The sequence below is a fragment of the Oncorhynchus gorbuscha genome, linkage group LG16 (assembly GCF_021184085.1).
Source record: "Oncorhynchus gorbuscha isolate QuinsamMale2020 ecotype Even-year linkage group LG16, OgorEven_v1.0, whole genome shotgun sequence".
NCBI classification, from domain to species: domain Eukaryota; kingdom Metazoa; phylum Chordata; class Actinopteri; order Salmoniformes; family Salmonidae; genus Oncorhynchus; species Oncorhynchus gorbuscha.
Genome location: NC_060188.1, coordinates 142,501 through 165,000, shown reverse-complemented (window position 1 = coordinate 165,000; position 22,500 = coordinate 142,501). Strand labels below are relative to the sequence as shown.

At 43.4% G+C, this 22,500-nt stretch overlaps 1 protein-coding gene across 1 annotated transcript in view; it reads left to right on the top strand.

The window, feature by feature from the left end:
- The window catches only part of LOC123998699 (epithelial membrane protein 2-like), a 24,195-nt gene extending 20,601 nt beyond the window's left edge, over positions 1-3,594 (top strand). The window contains exon 5 of the mRNA XM_046303791.1: positions 3,298-3,594. Within this exon, the coding sequence (XP_046159747.1) occupies positions 3,298-3,467 (170 nt within the window). The 3' untranslated portion in view covers positions 3,468-3,594. The remainder of the gene's footprint in view (positions 1-3,297) is intronic.
- The last annotated feature ends 18,906 nt before the right edge of the window (positions 3,595-22,500 follow it).

Here is a 22,500-nt window from a genome sequence, read left to right as displayed (position 1 = left end):
ACTTACCCTGAAAGACTCACAGCTCTTAGAGACTGACCCTGAAAGACTCACAGCTCTTAGACTGACCCTGAAAGACTCACAGCTCTTAGAGACTGACCCTGAAAGACTCCCAGCTCTTAGAGACTGACCCTGAAAGACTCACAGCTCTTAGAGACTTACCCAGAAAGACTCACAGCTCTTAGAGACTTACCCAGAAAGACTCACAGCTCTTAGACTTACCCAGAAAGACTCACAGCTCTTAGAGACTGACCCTGAAAGACTCACAGCTCTTAGAGACTTACCCTGAAAGACTCACAGCTCTTAGAGACTTACCCTGAAAGACTCACAGCTCTTAGAGACTGACCCTGAAAGACTCACAGCTCTTAGAGACTGACCCTGAAAGACTCACAGCTCTTAGAGACTGACCCTGAAAGACTCCCAGCTCTTAGAGACTGACCCAGAAAGACTCACAGCTCTTAGAGACTGACCCTGAAAGACTCACAGCTCTTAGAGACTGACCCTGAAAGACTCCCAGCTCTTAGAGACTGACCCTGAAAGACTCACAGCTCTTAGAGACTGACCCTGAAAGACTCACAGCTCTTAGAGACTGACCCTGAAAGACTCCCAGCTCTTAGAAAGACTGACCCCTGAAAGACTCCCAGCTCTTAGAGACTGACCCTGAAAGACTCCCAGCTCTTAGAGACTGACCCTGAAAGACTCCCAGCTCTTAGAGACTGACCCTGAAAGACTCCCAGCTCTTAGAGACTGACCCTGAAAGACTCACAGCTCTTAGAGACTGACCCTGAAAGACTCACAGCTCTTAGAGACTGACCCTGAAAGACTCACAGCTCTTAGAGACTGACCCTGAAAGACTCCCAGCTCTTAGAGACTGACCCTGAAAGACTCACAGCTCTTAGAGACTGACCCTGAAAGACTCACAGCTCTTAGAGACTGACCCTGAAAGACTCACAGCTCTTAGAGACTGACCCTGAAAGACTCCCAGCTCTTAGAGACTTACCCAGAAAGACTCCCAGCTCTTAGAGACTGACCCTGAAAGACTCACAGCTCTTAGAGACTGACCCAGAAAGACTCCCAGCTCTTAGAGACTGACCCTGAAAGACTCACAGCTCTTAGAGACTGACCCTGAAAGACTCACAGCTCTTAGAGACTGACCCTGAAAGACTCACAGCTCTTAGAGACTGACCCAGAAAGACTCACAGCTCTTAGAGACTGACCCTGAAAGACTCACAGCTCTTAGAGACTGACCCTGAAAGACTCACAGCTCTTAGAGACTGACCCTGAAAGACTCACAGCTCTTAGAGACTGACCCTGAAAGACTCACAGCTCTTAGAGACTGACCCTGAAAGACTCACAGCTCTTAGAGACTGACCCTGAAAGACTCACAGCTCTTAGAGACTGACCCTGAAAGACTCACAGCTCTTAGAGACTGACCCTGAAAGACTCTTAGAGACAGCTCTTAGAGACTGACCCTGAAAGACTCACAGCTCTTAGAGACTGACCCTGAAAGACTCCCAGCTCTTAGAGACTGACCCTGAAAGACTCCCAGCTCTTAGAGACTGACCCTGAAAGACTCCCAGCTCTTAGAGACTGACCCTGAAAGACTCCCAGCTCTTAGAGACTGACCCTGAAAGACTCACAGCTCTTAGAGACTGACCCTGAAAGACTCACAGCTCTTAGAGACTGACCCTGAAAGACTCCCAGCTCTTAGAGACTGACCCTGAAAGACTCCCAGCTCTTAGAGACTGACCCTGAAAGACTCACAGCTCTTAGAGACTGACCCTGAAAGACTCACAGCTCTTAGAGACTGACCCTGAAAGACTCACAGCTCTTAGAGACTGACCCTGAAAGACTCACAGCTCTTAGAGACTGACCCTGAAAGACTCCCAGCTCTTAGAGACTGACCCTGAAAGACTCCCAGCTCTTAGAGACTGACCCTGAAAGACTCCCAGCTCTTAGAGACTTACCCTGAAAGACTCCCAGCTCTTAGAGACTGACCCTGAAAGACTCACAGCTCTTAGAGACTGACCCTGAAAGACTCACAGCTCTTAGAGACTTACCCTGAAAGACTCCCAGCTCTTAGAGACTGACCCTGAAAGACTCCCAGCTCTTAGAGACTGACCCTGAAAGACTCACAGCTCTTAGAGACTTACCCAGAAAGACTCACAGCTCTTAGAGACTGACCCTGAAAGACTCACAGCTCTTAGAGACTGACCCTGAAAGACTCACAGCTCTTAGACTTACCCAGAAAGACTCACAGCTCTTAGAGACTGACCCAGAAAGACTCACAGCTCTTAGAGACTGACCCAGAAAGACTCACAGCTCTTAGAGACTTACCCTGAAAGACTCCCAGCTCTTAGAGACTTACCCTGAAAGACTCACAGCTCTTAGAGACTGACCCTGAAAGACTCCCAGCTCTTAGAGACTGACCCTGAAAGACTCCCAGCTCTTAGAGACTGACCCTGAAAGACTCACAGCTCTTAGAGACTGACCCTGAAAGACTCACAACTCTTAGAGACTGACCCTGAAAGACTCCCAGCTCTTAGAGACTGACCCTGAATGACTCACAGCTCTTAGAGACTGACCCTGAAAGACTCCCAGCTCTTAGAGACTGACCCTGAATGACTCACAGCTCTTAGAGACTGACCCTGAAAGACTCACAGCTCTTAGAGACTGACCCTGAAAGACTCACAGCCGTAATCAATGCCAAAGTTCATTCTAACATGTATTGACTCAGGTTTGAATTCTTATGTAAATGAGATTTCTGTATTTCATCTTCAATATACATCTAAAAACACATTTTCACTTTGTCATTGTGATGTCATTGTGGGGTAGTGTGATGTCATTGTGGGGTAGTGTGATGTCATTGTGGGGTAGTGTGATGTCATTGTGGGGTAGTGTGATGTCATTGTGGGGTAGTGTGATGTCATTGTGGGGTAGTGTGATGTCATTGTGGGGTAGTGTGATGTCATTGTGGGGTAGTGTGATGTCATTGTGGGGTAGTGTGTGAGAAAAAAAATAAAAAAAGTTTTAATCCATTTTGAATTCAGGCTGTAACACAACACAATGTGGAATAAGTCAAGGGGTGTGAATAATTTGTGAAGACGCTGTAAAGGAGGCCAGTGTTCCTGTTTTAAACGTCCTGTCATTTGGAGGGGTTCTGTATCCTAACCCCCTCCTCCTCCTCCTCCTCCCCCAGGCCTGTGTTCCTGTTTTAAACGTCCCGTCAGTTGGAGGGGTTCTGTATCCTACCCCCTTCCTATCCTAGTTCCTAACCTCCTCCTCCTCCTCCTCCCCCAGGCCTGTGTGTGATGATCGGAGCGTCCATCTACACGGCAGAGAGGCAGGGTTTTACGGAGGAGTCTCTAAGGAAGGGAGGATATGGCTCATCCTACGTCCTGGCCTGGATCAGTTTCCCCATGACTGTCATCAGCGGACTCATGTATCTGGTGCTGAGGAAACGCAAATAAAAACACTCTACAAGACACACAAACACGTTATAATTGAACAGAGGAAGTGTGTAAACTAACAGTCTATTAGCTAAACATGTTGTTTAGAGGGGAGTGGGATGAGGTTTCCATGGTGACGTCTATTAGCTAAACTCTAAACATGTTGTAAAGAGAGGCTGTTTTAAAAGACGTTTTCTCCACACTGTGTGGTTGGAATGAGACTGTGACATATCAGCCTGTTTTTTTTGGGGGGGGGGGGGTTTCCATGGTGACGTCAATGCGGTAGATCTGATTAACTAATGGACCAATAAATGGTGTTGAAATACATAATGCCAGAACGATGGTTAAGACTGAGCAGGACAACACTGTGTGTAGTTGTATAGTTCTACTAGAGTAAACCTAGTGTAGAAGGTGGAATATGTAAGATGGTCTGTCTGCCTCCCTCCCTGCTGGCCTGCCCATCTGTCCGTCTGCCTCCCTCCCTGCTGGCCTGTCCGTCTGCCTCCCTCCCCGTCCGTCTGCCTCCCTCCCTCCCCGTCCGTCTGCCTCCCTCCCTCCCCGTCCGTCTGCCTCCCTCCCCCCCCGTCCGTCTGCCTCCCTCCCTGCCTGCCAGCTGGCCTGTCCGTCTGTCTCCCTCCCTCCCTGCCGGCCTGTCCGTCTGCCTCCCTCCCTCCCTGCCGGCCTGTCCGTCTGCCTCCCTCCCTCCCTCCCTCCCTGCCGGCCTGTCCGTCTGCCTCCCTCCCTCCCTGCCGGCCTGTCCGTCTGCCTCCCCTGCCGGCCTGTCCGTCTGCCTCCCTCCCTCCCTGCCGGCCTGTCCGTCTCCCTCCCTCCCTGCCGGCCTGTCCGTCTGCCTCCCTCCCTCCCTGCCGGCCTGTCCGTCTCCCTCCCTCCCTGCCGGCCTGTCCGTCTCCCTCCCTCCCTGCCGGCCTGTCAGTCTCCCTCCCTCCCTGCCGGCCTGTCCGTCTCCCTCCCTCCCTGCCGGCCTGTCCGTCTCCCCCTCCCTCCCTGCCGGCCTGTCCGTCTCCCTCCCTCCCTGCCGGCCTGTCCGTCTCCCTCCCTCCCTGCCGGCCTGTCCGTCTCCCTCCCTCCCTGCCGGCCTGTCCGTCTCCCTCCCTCCCTGCCGGCCTGTCCGTCTCCCTCCCTCCCTGCCGGCCTGTCCGTCTCCCTCCCTCCCTCCCCCGGCCTGTCCGTCTCCCTCCCCTCCCTCCCGGCCTGTCCGTCTCCCTCCCTCCCTCCCGGCCTGTCCGTCTCCCTCCCTCCCTCCCGGCCTGTCCGTCTCCCTCCCTCCTCCCGGCCTGTCCGTCTCCCTCCCTCCCTCCCGGCCTGTCCGTCTCCTCCCTCCCTCCCGGCCTGTCCGTCTCCTCCCTCCCTCCCGGCCTGTCCGTCTCCCTCCCCTCCTCCCTCCTCCCTCCCGGCCTGTCCGTCTCCCTCCCTCCCTCCCGGCCTGTCAGTCTCCCTCCCTCCCTCCCTCCCGGCCTGTCCGTCTCCCTCCCTCCCTCCCGGCCTGTCCGTCTCCCTCCCTCCCTCCCGGCCTGTCCGTCTCCCTCCCTCCCTGCCGGCCTGTCCGTCTCCCTCCCTCCCTGCCGGCCTGTCCGTCTCCCTCCCTCCCTGCCGGCCTGTCCGTCTCCCTCCCCTCCCTGCCGGCCTGTCCGTCTCCCTCCCTCCCTGCCGGCCTGTCCGTCTCCTCCCTCCCTGCCGGCCTGTCCGTCTCCTCCCTCCCTGCCGGCCTGTCCGTCTCCCTCCCTCCCTGCCGGCCTGTCCGTCTCCCTCCCTCCCTGCCGGCCTGTCCGTCTCCCTCCCTCCCTGCCGGCCTGTCCGTCTCCCTCCCTCCCTCCCGGCCTGTCCGTCTCCCTCCCTCCCTCCCGGCCTGTCCGTCTCCCTCCCTCCCTCCCGGCCTGTCCGTCTCCTCCCGGCCTGTCCGTCTCCCTCCCTCCCTCCCGGCCTGTCAGTCTGCCTCCCTCCCTCCCTGCCTGTCAGTCTGTCTGCTTGCCGGTCTATCTGGTGAAAGATGCTGAGGTTAATATCGAGGACATTAAAGAACAGGGGGATGAGGACGATCCACTATCTAACTGGAATAAAAACAAAATGGAACCCTCTAGAACACGGAGTCTGTCTTCACTAATACAATACAACCACTATAGTGGGTCCCATAGACACAGTCTGTTATAACAGGGGTCTATAGTGGGTCCCATAGACACAGTCTGTTATAACAGGAGTCTAAGTCTTCACTGATACAATACAACCACTATAGTGGGTCCCATAGACACAGTCTGTTATAACAGGGGTCTATAGTGGGTCCCATAGACACAGTCTGTTATAACAGGGGTCTATAGTGGGTCCCATAGACACAGTCTGTTATAACAGGGGTCTATAGTGGGTCCCATAGACACAGTCTGTTATAACAGGGGTCTATAGTGGGTCCCATAGACACAGTCTGTTATAACAGGGGTCTATAGTGGGTCCCATAGACACAGTCTGTTATAACAGGAGTCTGAGTCTTCACTGATACAATACACCCACTATAGTGGGTCCCATAGACACAGTCTGTTATAACAGGGGTCTATAGTGGGGTCTATAGTGGGTCCTATCGACACAGTCTGTTATAACAGGGGTCTATAGTGGGTCCCATAGACACAGTCTGCTATAACAGGAGTCTGAGTCTTCACTGATACAATACAACCACTATAGTGGGTCCCATAGACACAGTCTGTTATATAGGGGTCTATAGTGGGTCCCATAGACACAGTCTGTTATAACAGGGGTCTATAGTGGGTCCCATAGACACAGTCTGTTATACCAGGGGTCTATAGTGGGTCCTATAGACACAGTCTGTTATAACAGGGGTCTATAGTGGGTCCTATAGACACAGTCTGTTATAACAGGGGTCTATAGTGGGTCCCATAGACACAGTCTGTTATAACAACCACTATAGTGGGTCCCATAGACACAGTCTGTTATAACAGGGGTCTATAGTGGGTCCTATAGACACAGTCTGTTATAACAGGGGTCTATAGTGGGTCCCATAGACACAATCTGCTATAACAGGAGTCCGAGTCTTCACTGATACAATACAACCACTAATATAATAATAATAATAATATATGCCATTTAGCAGACGCTTTTATCCAAAGCGACTTACAGTCATGTGTGCATACATTCTACGTATGGGTGGTCCCGGGGATCGAACCCACTACCCTGGCGTTACAAGCGCCATGCTCTACCAACTGAGCTACAGAAGGACCACATAGACACAGTCTGTTATAACAACCACTATAGTGGGTCCTATAGACACAGTCTGTTATAACAGGGGTCTATAGTGGGTCCCATAGACACAGTCTGTTATAACAGGAGTCTAAGTCTTCACTGATACAATACAACCACTATAGTGGGTCCTATAGACACAGTCTGTTATAACAGGGGTCTATAGTGGGTCCCATAGACACAGTCTGTTATAACAGGGGTCTATAGTGGGTCCATAGACACAGTCTGTTATAACAGGGGTCTATAGTTGGTCCCATAGACAGTCTGTTATAACAGGAGTCTGAGTCTTCACTGATACAATACAACCACTATAGTGGGTCCCATAGACACAGTCTGTTATATAGGGGTCTATAGTGGGTCCCATAGACACAGTCTGTTATAACAGGGGTCTATAGTGGGTCCATAGACACAGTCTGTTATAACAGGGGTCTATAGTGGGTCCCATAGACACAATCTGTTATAACAGGGGTCTATAGTGGGTCCCATAGACACAGTCTGTTATAACAGGGGTCTATAGTGGGTCCCATAGACACAATCTGCTATAACAGGAGTCCGAGTCTTCACTGATACAATACAACCACTATAGTGGGTCCCATAGACACAGTCTGTTATAACAGGGGTCTATAGTGGGTCCCATAGACACAGTCTGTTATAACAGGGGTCTATAGTGGGTCCCATAGACACAGTCTGTTATAACAGGGGTCTATAGTGGGTCCCATAGACAGTCTGTTATAACAGGAGTCTGAGTCTTCACTGATACAATACAACCACTATAGTGGGTCCCATAGACACAGTCTGTTATAACAGGGGTCTATAGTGGGTCCCATAGACACAGTCTGTTATAACAGGAGTCTGAGTCTTCACTGATACAATACAACCACTATAGTGGGTCCTATAGACACAGTCTGTTATAACAGGGGTCTATAATGGGTCCCATAGACAAAGTCTGTTATAATTGGGGTCTATAGTGGGTCCCATAGACACAGTTTTCACAGGGTCAACATCAGTCTGTTATAATAGGGTCTACATTACATCAGTCTGTTATAACAGGGTCTACATTACATCAGTCTGTTATAACAGGGTCTACATTACATCAGTCTGTGTTATAACAGGGTCTACATTACATCAGTCTGTTATAACAGGGTCTACATTACATCAGTCTGTTATAACAGGGTCTACATTACATCAGTCTGTGTTATAACAGGGTCTACATTACATCAGTCTGTTATAACAGGGTCTACATTACATCAGTCTGTGTTATAACAGGGTCTACATTACATCAGTCTGTTATAACAGGGTCTACATTACATCAGTCTGTTATAACAGGGTCTACATTACATCAGTCTGTGTTATAACAGGGTCTACATTACATCAGTCTGTTATAACAGGGTCTACATGACATCAGTCTGTGTTATAACAGGGTCTACATTACATCAGTCTGTGTTATAACAGGGTCTACATTACATCAGTCTGTGTTATAACAGGGTCTACATTACATCAGTCTGTTATAACAGGGTCTACATCAGTCTGTTATAACAGGGTCTACATTACATCAGTCTGTTATAACAGGGTCTACATTACATCAGTCTGTTATAACAGGGTCTACATTACATCAGTCTGTGTTATAACAGGGTCTACATTACATCAGTCTGTTATAACAGGGTCTACATTACATCAGTCTGTTATAACAGGGTCTACATTACATCAGTCTGTTATAACAGGGTCTACATTACATCAGTCTGTTATAACAGGGTCTACATTACATCAGTCTGTTATAACAGGGTCTACATTACATCAGTCTGTTATAACAGGGTCTACATTACATCAGTCTGTTATAACAGGGTCTACATGACATCAGTCTGTTATAACAGGGTCTACATTACATCAGTCTGTGTTATAACAGGGTCTACATGACATCAGTCTGTGTTATAACAGGGTCTACATTACATCAGTCTGTTATAACAGGGTCTACATTACATCAGTCTGTTATAACAGGGTCTACATTACATCAGTCTGTTATAACAGGGTCTACATTACATCAGTCTGTTATAACAGGGTCTACATTACATCAGTCTGTGTTATAACAGGGTCTACATTACATCAGTCTGTGTTATAACAGGGTCTACATTACATCAGTCAGTTATTGTTTCCAAGAGACAGATTAATTTAGATTAGATTCTATAGCAATCTATTAGATTAGATTCTATAGCATTAATTTAGATTAGATTCTATAGCATTCTATTTGATTCTATTAGATTAGATTCTATAGCATTCATTTAGATTAGATTCTATAGCATTCTATTTGATTCTATTAGATTAGATTCTATAGCATTCATTTAGATTAGATTCTATAGCATTCTATTTGATTCTATTAGATTAGATTCTATAGCATTCATTTAGATTAGATTCTATAGCATTCTATTTGATTCTATTAGATTAGATTCTAAAGCATTCTATTTGATTCTATTAGATTAGATTCTATAGCATTCTATTTGATTCTATTAGATTAGATTCTATAGCATTCATTTAGATTAGATTCTAAAGCATTATATTTGAATCTATTAGATTAGATTCTATAGCATTCATTTAGATTAGATTCTATAGCATTCATTTAGATTAGATTCTAAAGCATTATATTTGATTCTATTAGATTAGATTCTATAGCATTCATTTAGATTAGATTCTATAGCATTCATTTAGATTAGATTCTAAAGCATTATATTTGAATCTATTAGATTAGATTCTATAGCATTCATTTAGATTAGATTCTATAGCATTCATTTAGATTAGATTCTAAAGCATTATATTTGATTCTATTAGATTAGATTCTATAGCATTCATTTAGATTAGATTCTATAGCATTCATTTAGATTAGATTCTATAGCATTCATTTAGATTAGATTCTAAAGCATTATATTTGAATCTATTAGATTAGATTCTATAGCATTCATTTAGATTAGATTCTATAGCATTCATTTAGATTAGATTCTAAAGCATTATATTTTAATCTATTAGATTAGATTCTATAGCATTCATTTAGATTAGATTCTATAGCATTCATTTAGATTAGATTCTATAGCATTCATTTAGATTAGATTCTAAAGCATTCATTTAGATTAGATTCTAAAGCATTATATTTGAATCTATTAGATTAGATTCTATAGCATTCATTTAGATTAGATTCTAAAGCATTCATTTAGATTAGATTCTAAAGCATTATATTTGAATCTATTAGATTAGATTCTATAGCATTCATTTAGATTAGATTCTATAGCATTCATTTAGATTAGATTCTAAAGCATTATATTTGAATCTATTAGATTAGATTCTATAGCATTCATTTAGATTAGATTCTATAGCATTCATTTAGATTAGATTCTATAGCATTCATTTAGATTAGATTCTAAAGCATTATATTTGAATCTATTAGATTAGATTCTATAGCATTCATTTAGATTAGATTCTATAGCATTCATTTAGATTAGATTCTAAAGCATTATATTTGAATCTATTAGATTAGATTCTATAGCATTCATTTAGATTAGATTCTATAGCATTCTATTTGATTATATTAGATTAGATTCTATAGCATTCATTTAGATTAGATTCTATAGCATTCATTTAGATTAGATTCTATAGCATTATATTTGAATCAATTAGATTAGATTCTATAGCATTCATTTAGATTAGATTCTATAGCATTATATTTGAATCTATTAGATTAGATTCTATAGCATTCATTTAGATTAGATTCTATAGCATTCATTTAGATTAGATTCTATAGCATTCTATTTGAATCTATTAGATTAGATTCTATAGCATTCATTTAGATTAGATTCTATAGCATTCATTTAGATTAGATTCTATAGCATTCTATTTGAATCTATTAGATTAGATTCTATAGCATTCATTTAGATTAGATTCTATAGCATTCATTTAGATTAGATTCTATAGCATTCATTTAGATTAGATTCTATAGCATTCATTTAGATTAGATTCTATAGCATTATATTTGAATCTATTAGATTAGATTCTATAGCATTCATTTAGATTAGATTCTATAGCATTCATTTAGATTAGATTCTATAGCATTCATTTAGATTAGATTCTAAAGCATTATATTTGAATCTATTAGATTAGATTCTATAGCATTCATTTAGATTAGATTCTAAAGCATTATATTTGAATCTATTAGATTAGATTCTATAGCATTCATTTAGATTAGATTCTATAGCATTCTATTTGATTATATTAGATTAGATTCTATAGCATTCATTTAGATTAGATTCTATAGCATTCATTTAGATTAGATTCTATAGCATTATATTTGAATCTATTAGATTAGATTCTATAGCATTCATTTAGATTAGATTCTATAGCATTCATTTAGATTAGATTCTATAGCATTATATTTGAATCTATTAGATTAGATTCTATAGCATTCATTTAGATTAGATTCTATAGCATTATATTTGAATCTATTAGATTAGATTCTATAGCATTCATTTAGATTAGATTCTATAGCATTCATTTAGATTAGATTCTATAGCATTCATTTAGATTAGATTCTAAAGCATTATATTTGAATCTATTAGATTAGATTCTATAGCATTCATTTAGATTAGATTCTATAGCATTCATTTAGATTAGATTCTAAAGCATTATATTTGAATCTATTAGATTAGATTCTATAGCATTCATTTAGATTAGATTCTATAGCATTCATTTAGATTAGATTCTAAAGCATTATATTTGAATCTATTAGATTAGATTCTATAGCATTCATTTAGATTAGATTCTATAGCATTCATTTAGATTAGATTCTATAGCATTATATTTGAATCTATTAGATTAGATTCTATAGCATTCATTTAGATTAGATTCTATAGCATTCATTTAGATTAGATTCTATAGCATTCATTTAGATTAGATTCTAAAGCATTATATTTGAATCTATTAGATTAGATTCTATCGCATTAATTTAGATTAGATTCTATAGCATTCATTTAGATTAGATTCTATAGCATTATATTTGAATCTATTAGATTAGATTCTATAGCATTAATTTAGATTAGATTCTATAGCATTCATTTAGATTCTAAAGCATTATATTTGAATCTATTAGATTAGATTCTATAGCATTCATTTAGATTAGATTCTATAGCATTAATTTAGATTAGATTCTATAGCATTATATTTGAATCTATTAGATTAGATTCTATAGCATTCATTTAGATTAGATTCTATAGCATTCATTTAGATTAGATTCTATAGCATTCATTTAGATTAGATTCTATAGCATTCATTTAGATTAGATTCTATAGCATTCATTTAGATTAGATTCTAAAGCATTATATTTGAATCTATTAGATTAGATTCTATAGCATTCATTTAGATTAGATTCTATAGCATTCATTTAGATTAGATTCTAAAGCATTATATTTGAATCTATTAGATTAGATTCTATAGCATTCATTTAGATTAGATTCTATAGCATTCATTTAGATTAGATTCTATAGCATTCATTTAGATTAGATTCTATAGCATTCATTTAGATTAGATTCTATAGCATTCATTTAGATTAGATTCTATAGCATTCATTTAGATTAGATTCTATAGCATTCATTTAGATTAGATTCTAAAGCATTATATTTGAATCTATTAGATTAGATTCTATAGCATTCATTTAGATTAGATTCTATAGCATTCATTTAGATTAGATTCTAAAGCATTATATTTGAATCTATTAGATTAGATTCTATAGCATTCATTTAGATTAGATTCTATAGCATTCTATTAGATTCTAAAGCATTCTATTTGATTCTATTAGATTAGATTCTATAGCATCCATTTAGATTAGATTCTATAGCATTCTATTTGATTATATTAGATTAGATTCTATAGCATTCTATTTGATTATATTATATTAGATTCTATAGCATTCTATTCTACCCCAACGGCAGCTTCTGCTTGGCTTTGTTGTTTCCATAGAGACAGAGCCCTCCCTGGGCTCATCATGGGAGTTGTTCAATGTATATTATATTAAAGTGACGTCTTGTCCCCAGTGATCATTGGTCCTGGTAACTGTATAGGTCAATGTCTGCGTCCCCCATTCTGCACCCTAAACCCCCAAAGTGTACACTTTGTCGCATGGATTTAACAAAAATGTTGGAAATTCCCAGCCAATGCATACAGCAATCTTATGCGAAGTGTGCAAGTGCACACTTGTGGAAAAGGGTGTAGACTCGGGACACAAAAGCCTAGGGATGAAAGTGCTAGTTGATTTTGATGTGAAAGAGACTGTGGTGTTTCTGGGGATCTGGCGCCACCTGCTGGCGACCCACAGCTCAGTGCCTGTTTTCATAAAGCGTCTCAGTGTATGGGGTGCCGATCTAGGATCAGTTTGGCTTATTCCAATCATGATGAATAATATGAAAATGTCCAGGGAGACACCTGATCCTAGATCAGGGCAGAGAGACGTAAAAAAAAAAAATACAGGTGTAGATACTCTACTACTACAAAGAGTCTGGTAACTCCACAGTCCTGGAGAGTCTCTATTCAGAGTCTGGTAACTCCACAGTCCTGGAGGAGAGATGGTCTCTATTCAAAGGCTCTGGTAACTCCACAGTCCTGGAGAGAGATGGTCTCTATTCAAATGGTCTGGTAACTCCACAGTCCTGGAGAGAGATGGTCTCTATTCAAAGGGTCTGGTAACTCCACAGCCTTGGAGGAAAATCAGGTGTGTTTGTGCTGGGACAAAAGCCTGCACAGTCAGAGGCTCTGTAGACGTGGGCCATACAGACAAACCTTTCCATTTCATGAAAGACACTTTACAAGGACAAGTTAGGAAACCTATTTTATTATACAATGGTGGTTAAAATGTGAACAAGACAGTTATGAAATATCATCTGCTAACAGAGTTGACTCAACTAGGACAGATGTACTAACAGAGTTGACTCAACTAGGACAGATGTACTAACAGAGTTGACTCAACTAGGACAGATGTACTAACAGAGTTGACTCAACTAGGACAGATGTACTAACAGAGTTGACTCAACTAGGACAGATGTACTAACAGAGTTGACTCAACTAGGACAGATGTACTAACAGAGTTGACTCAACTAGGACAGATGTACTAACAGAGTTGACTCAACTAGGACAGATGTACTAACAGAGTTGACTCAACTAGGACAGATGTACTAACAGAGTTGACTCAACTAGGACAGATGTACTAACAGAGTTGACTCAACTAGGACAGATGTACTAACAGAGTTGACTCAACTAGGACAGATGTACTAACAGAGTTGACTCAACTAGGACAGATGTACTAACAGAGTTGACTCAACTAGGACAGATGTACTAACAGAGTTGACTCAACTAGGACAGATGTACTAACAGAGTTGACTCAACTAGGACAGATGTACTAACAGAGTTGACTCAACTAGGACAGATGTACTAACAGAGTTGACTCAACTAGGACAGATGTACTAACAGAGTTGACTCAACTAGGACAGATGTACTAACAGAGTTGACTCAACTAGGACAGATGTACTAACAGAGTTGACTCAACTAGGACAGATGACTAGATGTACTAACAGAGTTGACTCAACTAGGACAGATGTACTAACAGAGTTGACTCAACTAGGACAGATGTACTAACAGAGTTGACTCAACTAGGACAGATGTACTAACAGAGTTGACTCAACTAGGACAGATGTACTAACAGAGTTGACTCAACTAGGACAGATGTACTAACAGAGTTGACTCAACTAGGACAGATGTACTAACAGAGTTGACTCAACTAGGACAGATGTACTAACAGAGTTGACTCAACTAGGACAGATGTACTAACAGAGTTGACTCAACTAGGACAGATGTACTAACAGAGTTGACTCAACTAGGACAGATATACTAACACAGTTGACTCAACTAGGACAGATATACTAACACAGTTGACTCAACTAGGACAGATATACTAACATCACTAACAGAGTTGACTCAACTAGGACAGATATACTAACATCACTAACAGAGTTGACTCAACTAGGCCAGATATACTAACAGAGTTGACTCAACTAGGCCAGATATACTAACAGAGTTGACTCAACTAGGCCAGATATACTAACAGAATTGACTCAACTAGGACAGATACACTAACATCACTAACAGAGTTGACTCAACTAGGACAGATATACTAACATCACTAACAGAGTTGACTCAACTAGGACAGATACACTAACATCACTAACAGAGTTGACTCAACTAGGACAGATGTACTAACAGAGTTGACTCAACTAGGACAGATATACTAACAGAGTTGACTCAACTAGGCCAGATCTACTAACAGAGTTGACTCAACTAGGACAGATCTACTAACAGAGTTGACTCAACTAGGCCAGATCTACTAACAGAGTTGACTCAACTAGGCCAGATCTACTAACAGAGTTGACTCAACTAGGCCAGATCTACTAACAGAGTTGACTCAACTAGGCCAGATGTACTAACATCACTAACAGAGTTGACTCAACTAGGCCAGACGTACTAACATCACTAACAGAGTTGACTCAACTAGGCCAGATGTACTAACAGAGTTGACTCAACTAGGCCAGACGTACTAACATCACTAACAGAGTTGACTCAACTAGGACAGATCTACTAACATCACTAACAGAGTTGACTCAACTAGGACAGACGTACTAACAGAGTTGACTCAACTAGGCCAGACGTACTAACAGAGTTGACTCAACTAGGCCAGACGTACTAACATCACTAACAGAGTTGACTCAACTAGGCCAGACGTACTAACAGAGTTGACTCAACTAGGCCAGACGTACTAACAGAGTTGACTCAACTAGGACAGATCTACTAACAGAGTTGACTCAACTAGGACAGATCTACTAACAGAGTTGACTCAACTAGGACAGATCTACTAACAGAGTTGACTCAACTAGGACAGATCTACTAACAGAGTTGACTCAACTAGGCCAGATCTACTAACAGAGTTGACTCAACTAGGCCAGATCTACTAACAGAGTTGACTCAACTAGGCCAGATCTACTAACAGAGTTGACTCAACTAGGCCAGATGTACTAACATCACTAACAGAGTTGACTCAACTAGGCCAGACGTACTAACATCACTAACAGAGTTGACTCAACTAGGCCAGATGTACTAACAGAGTTGACTCAACTAGGCCAGACGTACTAACATCACTAACAGAGTTGACTCAACTAGGACAGATCTACTAACATCACTAACAGAGTTGACTCAACTAGGACAGATACACTAACATCACTAACAGAGTTGACTCAACTAGGCCAGACGTACTAACAGAGTTGACTCAACTAGGCCAGACGTACTAACATCACTAACAGAGTTGACTCAACTAGGACAGATCTACTAACAGAGTTGACTCAACTAGGCCAGACGTACTAACAGAGTTGACTCAACTAGGACAGATCTACTAACAGAGTTGACTCAACTAGGACAGATCTACTAACAGAGTTGACTCAACTAGGCCAGATCTACTAACAGAGTTGACTCAACTAGGCCAGATCTACTAACAGAGTTGACTCAACTAGGCCAGATCTACTAACAGAGTTGACTCAACTAGGCCAGACCTACTAACAGAGTTGACTCAACTAGGCCAGACGTACTAACAGAGTTGACTCAACTAGGCCAGACGTACTAACATCACTAACAGAGTTCACTCAACTAGGACAGATCTACTAACAGAGTTGACTCAACTAGGCCAGATACACTAACAGAGTTGACTCAACTAGGCCAGATCTACTAACAGAGTTGACTCAACTAGGCCAGACGTACTAACATCACTAACAGAGTTGACTCAACTAGGCCAGACTTACTAACAGAGTTGACTCAACTAGGCCAGACGTACTAACAGAGTTGACTCAACTAGGACAGATCTACTAACAGAGTTGACTCAACTAGGACAGATGTACTAACAGAGTTGACTCAACTAGGACAGATGTACTAACAGAGTTGACTCAACTAGGCCAGATCTACTAACAGAGTTGACTCAACTAGGCCAGATCTACTAACAGAGTTGACTCAACTAGGCCAGATCTACTAACAGAGTTGACTCAACTAGGCCAGACGTACTAACAGAGTTGACTCAACTAGGCCAGACGTACTAACAGAGTTGACTCAACTAGGCCAGATCTACTAACATCACTAACAGAGTTGACTCAACTAGGCCAGATCTACTAACAGAGTTGACTCAACTAGGCCAGATCTACTAACAGAGTTGACTCAACTAGGACAGATGTACTAACAGGGTTGACTCAACTAGGACAGATATACTAACATCACTAACAGAGTTGACTCAACTAGGCCAGACGTACTAACATCACTAACAGAGTTGACTCAACTAGGACAGATCTACTAACAGTGTTGACTCAACTAGGCCAGACGTACTAACATCACTAACAGAATTGACTCAACTAGGACAGATCTACTAACAGAGTTGACTCAACTAGGCCAGACGTACTAACATCACTAACAGAGTTGACTCAACTAGGCCAGACTTACTAACAGAGTTGACTCAACTAGGCCAGACGTACTAACAGAGTTGACTCAACTAGGACAGATCTACTAACAGAGTTGACTCAACTAGGACAGATGTACTAACAGAGTTGACTCAACTAGGACAGATGTACTAACAGAGTTGACTCAACTAGGCCAGATCTACTAACAGAGTTGACTCAACTAGGCCAGATCTACTAACAGAGTTGACTCAACTAGGCCAGATCTACTAACAGAGTTGACTCAACTAGGCCAGATCTACTAACAGAGTTGACTCAACTAGGCCAGATCTACTAACAGAGTTGACTCAACTAGGCCAGATCTACTAACAGAGTTGACTCAACTAGGCCAGATCTACTAACAGAGTTGACTCAACTAGGCCAGATGTACTAACAGAGTTGACTCAACTAGGCCAGATGTACTAACATCACTAACAGAGTTGACTCAACTAGGACAGATATACTAACAGAGTTGACTCAACTAGGCCAGATCTACTAACAGAGTTGACTCAACTAGGCCAGACGTACTAACAGAGTTGACTCAACTAGGCCAGACGTACTAACAGAGTTGACTCAACTAGGCCAGATCTACTAACATCACTAACAGAGTTGACTCAACTAGGCCAGATCTACTAACAGAGTTGACTCAACTAGGCCAGATCTACTAACAGAGTTGACTCAACTAGGACAGATGTACTAACAGGGTTGACTCAACTAGGACAGATATACTAACATCACTAACAGAGTTGACTCAACTAGGCCAGACGTACTAACATCACTAACAGAGTTGACTCAACTAGGACAGATCTACTAACAGTGTTGACTCAACTAGGCCAGACGTACTAACATCACTAACAGAATTGACTCAACTAGGACAGATCTACTAACAGAGTTGACTCAACTAGGCCAGACGTACTAACAGAGTTGACTCAACTAGGCCAGATCTACTAACAGAGTTGACTCAACTAGGCCAGATGTACTAACAGAGTTGACTCAACTAGGCCAGATGTACTAACATCACTAACAGAGTTGACTCAACTAGGCCAGACGTACTAACATCACTAACAGAGTTGACTCAACTAGGCCAGATGTACTAACAGAGTTGACTCAACTAGGCCAGATGTACTAACAGAGTTGACTCAACTAGGCCAGACTTACTAACAGAGTTGACTCAACTAGGACAGATCTACTAACAGTGTTGACTCAACTAGGCCAGACGTACTAACATCACTAACAGAATTGACTCAACTAGGACAGATCTACTAACAGAGTTGACTCAACTAGGCCAGACGTACTAACAGAGTTGACTCAACTAGGCCAGATCTACTAACAGAGTTGACTCAACTAGGCCAGATGTACTAACAGAGTTGACTCAACTAGGCCAGATGTACTAACATCACTAACAGAGTTGACTCAACTAGGCCAGACGTACTAACATCACTAACAGAGTTGACTCAACTAGGCCAGATGTACTAACAGAGTTGACTCAACTAGGCCAGATGTACTAACAGAGTTGACTCAACTAGGCCAGACTTACTAACAGAGTTGACTCAACTAGGCCAGACGTACTAACATCACTAACAGAGTTGACTCAACTAGGCCAGACTTACTAACAGAGTTGACTCAACTAGGCCAGACGTACTAACAGAGTTGACTCAACTAGGCCAGATCTACTAACAGAGTTGACTCAACTAGGCCAGATGTACTAACAGAGTTGACTCAACTAGGCCAGATGTACTAACAGAGTTGACTCAACTAGGCCAGATGTACTAACAGAGTTGACTCAACTAGGCCAGATGTACTAACAGAGTTGACTCAACTAGGCCAGATGTACTAACAGAGTTGACTCAACTAGGCCAGATGTACTAACAGAGTTGACTCAACTAGGCCAGATGTACTAACAGAGTTGACTCAACTAGGCCAGACGTACTAACATCACTAACAGAGTTGACTCAACTAGGCCAGACGTACTAACAGAGTTGACTCAACTAGGACAGATACACTAACAGAGTTGACTCAACTAGGCCAGACGTACTAACATCACTAACAGAGTTGACTCAACTAGGCCAGACGTACTAACATCACTAACAGAGTTGACTCAACTAGGCCAGATCTACTAACAGAGTTGACTCAACTAGGCCAGATACACTAACAGAGTTGACTCAACTAGGCCAGATACACTAACAGAGTTGACTCAACTAGGCCAGACGTTGGTTCTGGGTTTCAGAGATTACAGACGAGTGATTAAACATGCGTAAAACGGACCGACACCAGGTTGGTTACCGCGGCGACGAAGGACGAATCACCAGCCAGTGTACCTTTCCTGCCTGCTTTAAACCCCGTCCTCCTCGTCAGCCTAATATTTCAGGTTAGCTAGGTGAAGTCTGTCCTTCACTATGTCTACGTTCAGGGTAGTTCCTCACTAATTAGTGACCTTAAAATCATCAAATCAAGTACAAGGGTGGAGTGAACCCCCCCACACCCACAGACGCCCCCCCATACGCTCCCCCCCCCCATACGCTCCGCCCCCCCCCGAAGCTCAGCCCCCTCCGTGGGATGAGTTGGGACATGCGTCGCTGAGTATCTTTCATCGGATCGGCAATGCTAATAGGCAATGCTAATAGGCAATGCTAATAGGCAATGTTAATAGGCAATGCTAATAGGCAATGCTAATAGGCAATGTTAAGAGGCAATGCTAAGAGGCAATGCTAATAGGCAATGCTATTGAAAACACACAACAACTAAAAATCATTTTTATTCGCCTCCTTCTGTTCCTCTTTAGATGGTAGCACAGAGAATTCCCGGAGTCTAGCAGGTCACTAGATCTCAGTGACCTTTCAACTCTCACCTCTGGAGGGAGAGGGAGGGGGAGAAAGTGGCCTTCGATCTAGACGACCAGAACTCCCCGCCACGTCTCTATGCCAGGAGGACAGTCTGTACGTCGCTGTACGGCCCGTAGCGACCATACCGGTCCTTGCCCACCACGATGACGTAGGTGGTACCCGATTGGTACTTGGTTACTGTGACAGCCATGGGCAGGGCCAGGGCCTTGACCACACCCACATTCCTCCAGGACGGGGAGACGCTGCTGCTATGACTCTCCTGAGCGATGTAGATACTGGAGGGAGGAGAGAGAAGGAGGGGGGGAGAGGAGAGTGAGAGGGGGCGAGAGAGGGAAGGGAGGTACCTGTAACTAGAGCCGGGTCGCTCCGTGTGTCTAACTAGAGCCGGGTCGCTCCGTGTGTCTAACTAGAGCCGGGTCGCTCCGTGTGTCTGTAACTAGAGCCGGGTCGCTCCGTGTGTCTGTAACTAGAGCCGGGTCGCTCCGTGTGTCTGTAACTAGAGCCGGGTCGCTCCGTGTGTCTGTAACTAGAGCCGGGTCGCTCCGTGTGTCTGTAACTAGAGCCGGCTCGCTCCGTGTACCTGTAACTAGAGCCGGGTCGCTCCGTGTATCTGTACCTGTAACTAGAGCCGGGTCACTCCGTGTGTCTGTACCTGTAACTAGAGCCGGGTCGCTCCGTGTGTCTGTACCTGTAACTAGAGCCGGGTCGCTCCGTGTGTCTGTAACTAGAGCCGGGTCGCTCCGTGTGTCTGTAACTAGAGCCGGGTCGCTCCGTGTGTCTGTAACTAGAGCCGGGTCGCTCCGTGTGTCTGTAACTAGAGCCGGGTCGCTCCGTGTGTCTGTAACTAGAGCCGGGTCGCTCCGTGTGTCTGTAACTAGAGCCGGCTCGCTCCGTGTGTCTGTAACTGGAGCCGGCTCGCTCCGTGTATCTGTACCTGTAACTAGAGCCGGGTCACTCCGTGTGTCTGTACCTGTAACTAGAGCCGGGTCGCTCCGTGTGTCTGTACCTGTAACTAGAGCCGGGTCGCTCCGTGTGTCTGTACCTGTAACTAGAGCCGGGTCGCTCCGTGTGTCTGTAACTAGAGCCGGGTCGCTCCGTGTGTCTGTAACTAGAGCCGGGTCGCTCCGTGTGTCTGTAACTAGAGCCGGGTCGCTCCGTGTGTCTGTAACTAGAGCCGGGTCGCTCCGTGTGTCTGTAACTAGAGCCGGGTCGCTCCGTGTGTCTGTAACTAGAGCCGGGTCGCTCCGTGTGTCTGTAACTAGAGCCGGGTCGCTCCGTGTGTCTGTAACTAGAGCCGGGTCGCTCCGTGTGTCTGTAACTAGAGCCGGGTCGCTCCGTGTGTCTGTAACTAGAGCCGGGTCGCTCCGTGTGTCTGTAACTAGAGCCGGGTCGCTCCGTGTGTCTGTACCTGTAACTGTCCATGTCGGGCGCCGCGGGGTCTTCCTCAGTGACCCTCCAATGGATGACCAGACACGGGGCAGGGTTTCGGATACGGGCCAGGTGCACAAGGGGCTTCTGGGGGATGGAGTAGGAGGCCGCCTCGAGGGGGAGGGAGGAAGGGAAAGGGGTCGGGGGGAGAGGAGGGAGATGGGACAGCAGCTCACTCTGAGACGGAGGAACACGAAGAGGGAGTAGAGGACACGGGGACTCCTCGGTCTTCACGGTGGTTTCCATCTTCACCGTGCACTCCGTTTTAACTGGCGATGTGGCTGGCGGTCTGGTCACCGGTACGGCAGACGCCTCGACCTTCTACACACACAAGGGAAGGGAGAGGTTACATGGTTTGATACTGAGAGAGAAAGACAAGAAAATAACGACTTTCAGAAGACTAGACTAATGTTGCTGGATAATAACTACTAATAACCACTAATACCTACTAATAACCACTAATAACTACAAATAACCACTAATACATACTAATAACTACAAATAACCACTAATAACTACAAATAACCACCAATAACTACTAAACCACCAATAACTACTAAACCACCAATAACTACTAAACCACCAATAACTACTAAACCACCAATAACTACTAAACCACCAATAACTACTAAACCACCAATAACTACTAAACCACCAATAACTACTAATAACTACAAACTACAAACTACTAACAACCACAAATAACCACAAACTACTAGCTACTAATAACTACTAATAACCACCAATAACTACTAATAACCACCAATAACTACTAAACCAGTAATAACTACTAATAACTAATAATAACCACCAATAACTACTAACAACCACAAACTACTACTACTAGCTACTAATAACCACTAATATATATATATTTTTTTTTAACCTTTTTTACCTATATATTTTTTACCAGGCAAGTCAGTTAAGAACATATTCTTATTTTCAATGACGGCCTGAGAACAGTGGGTTAACTGCCTG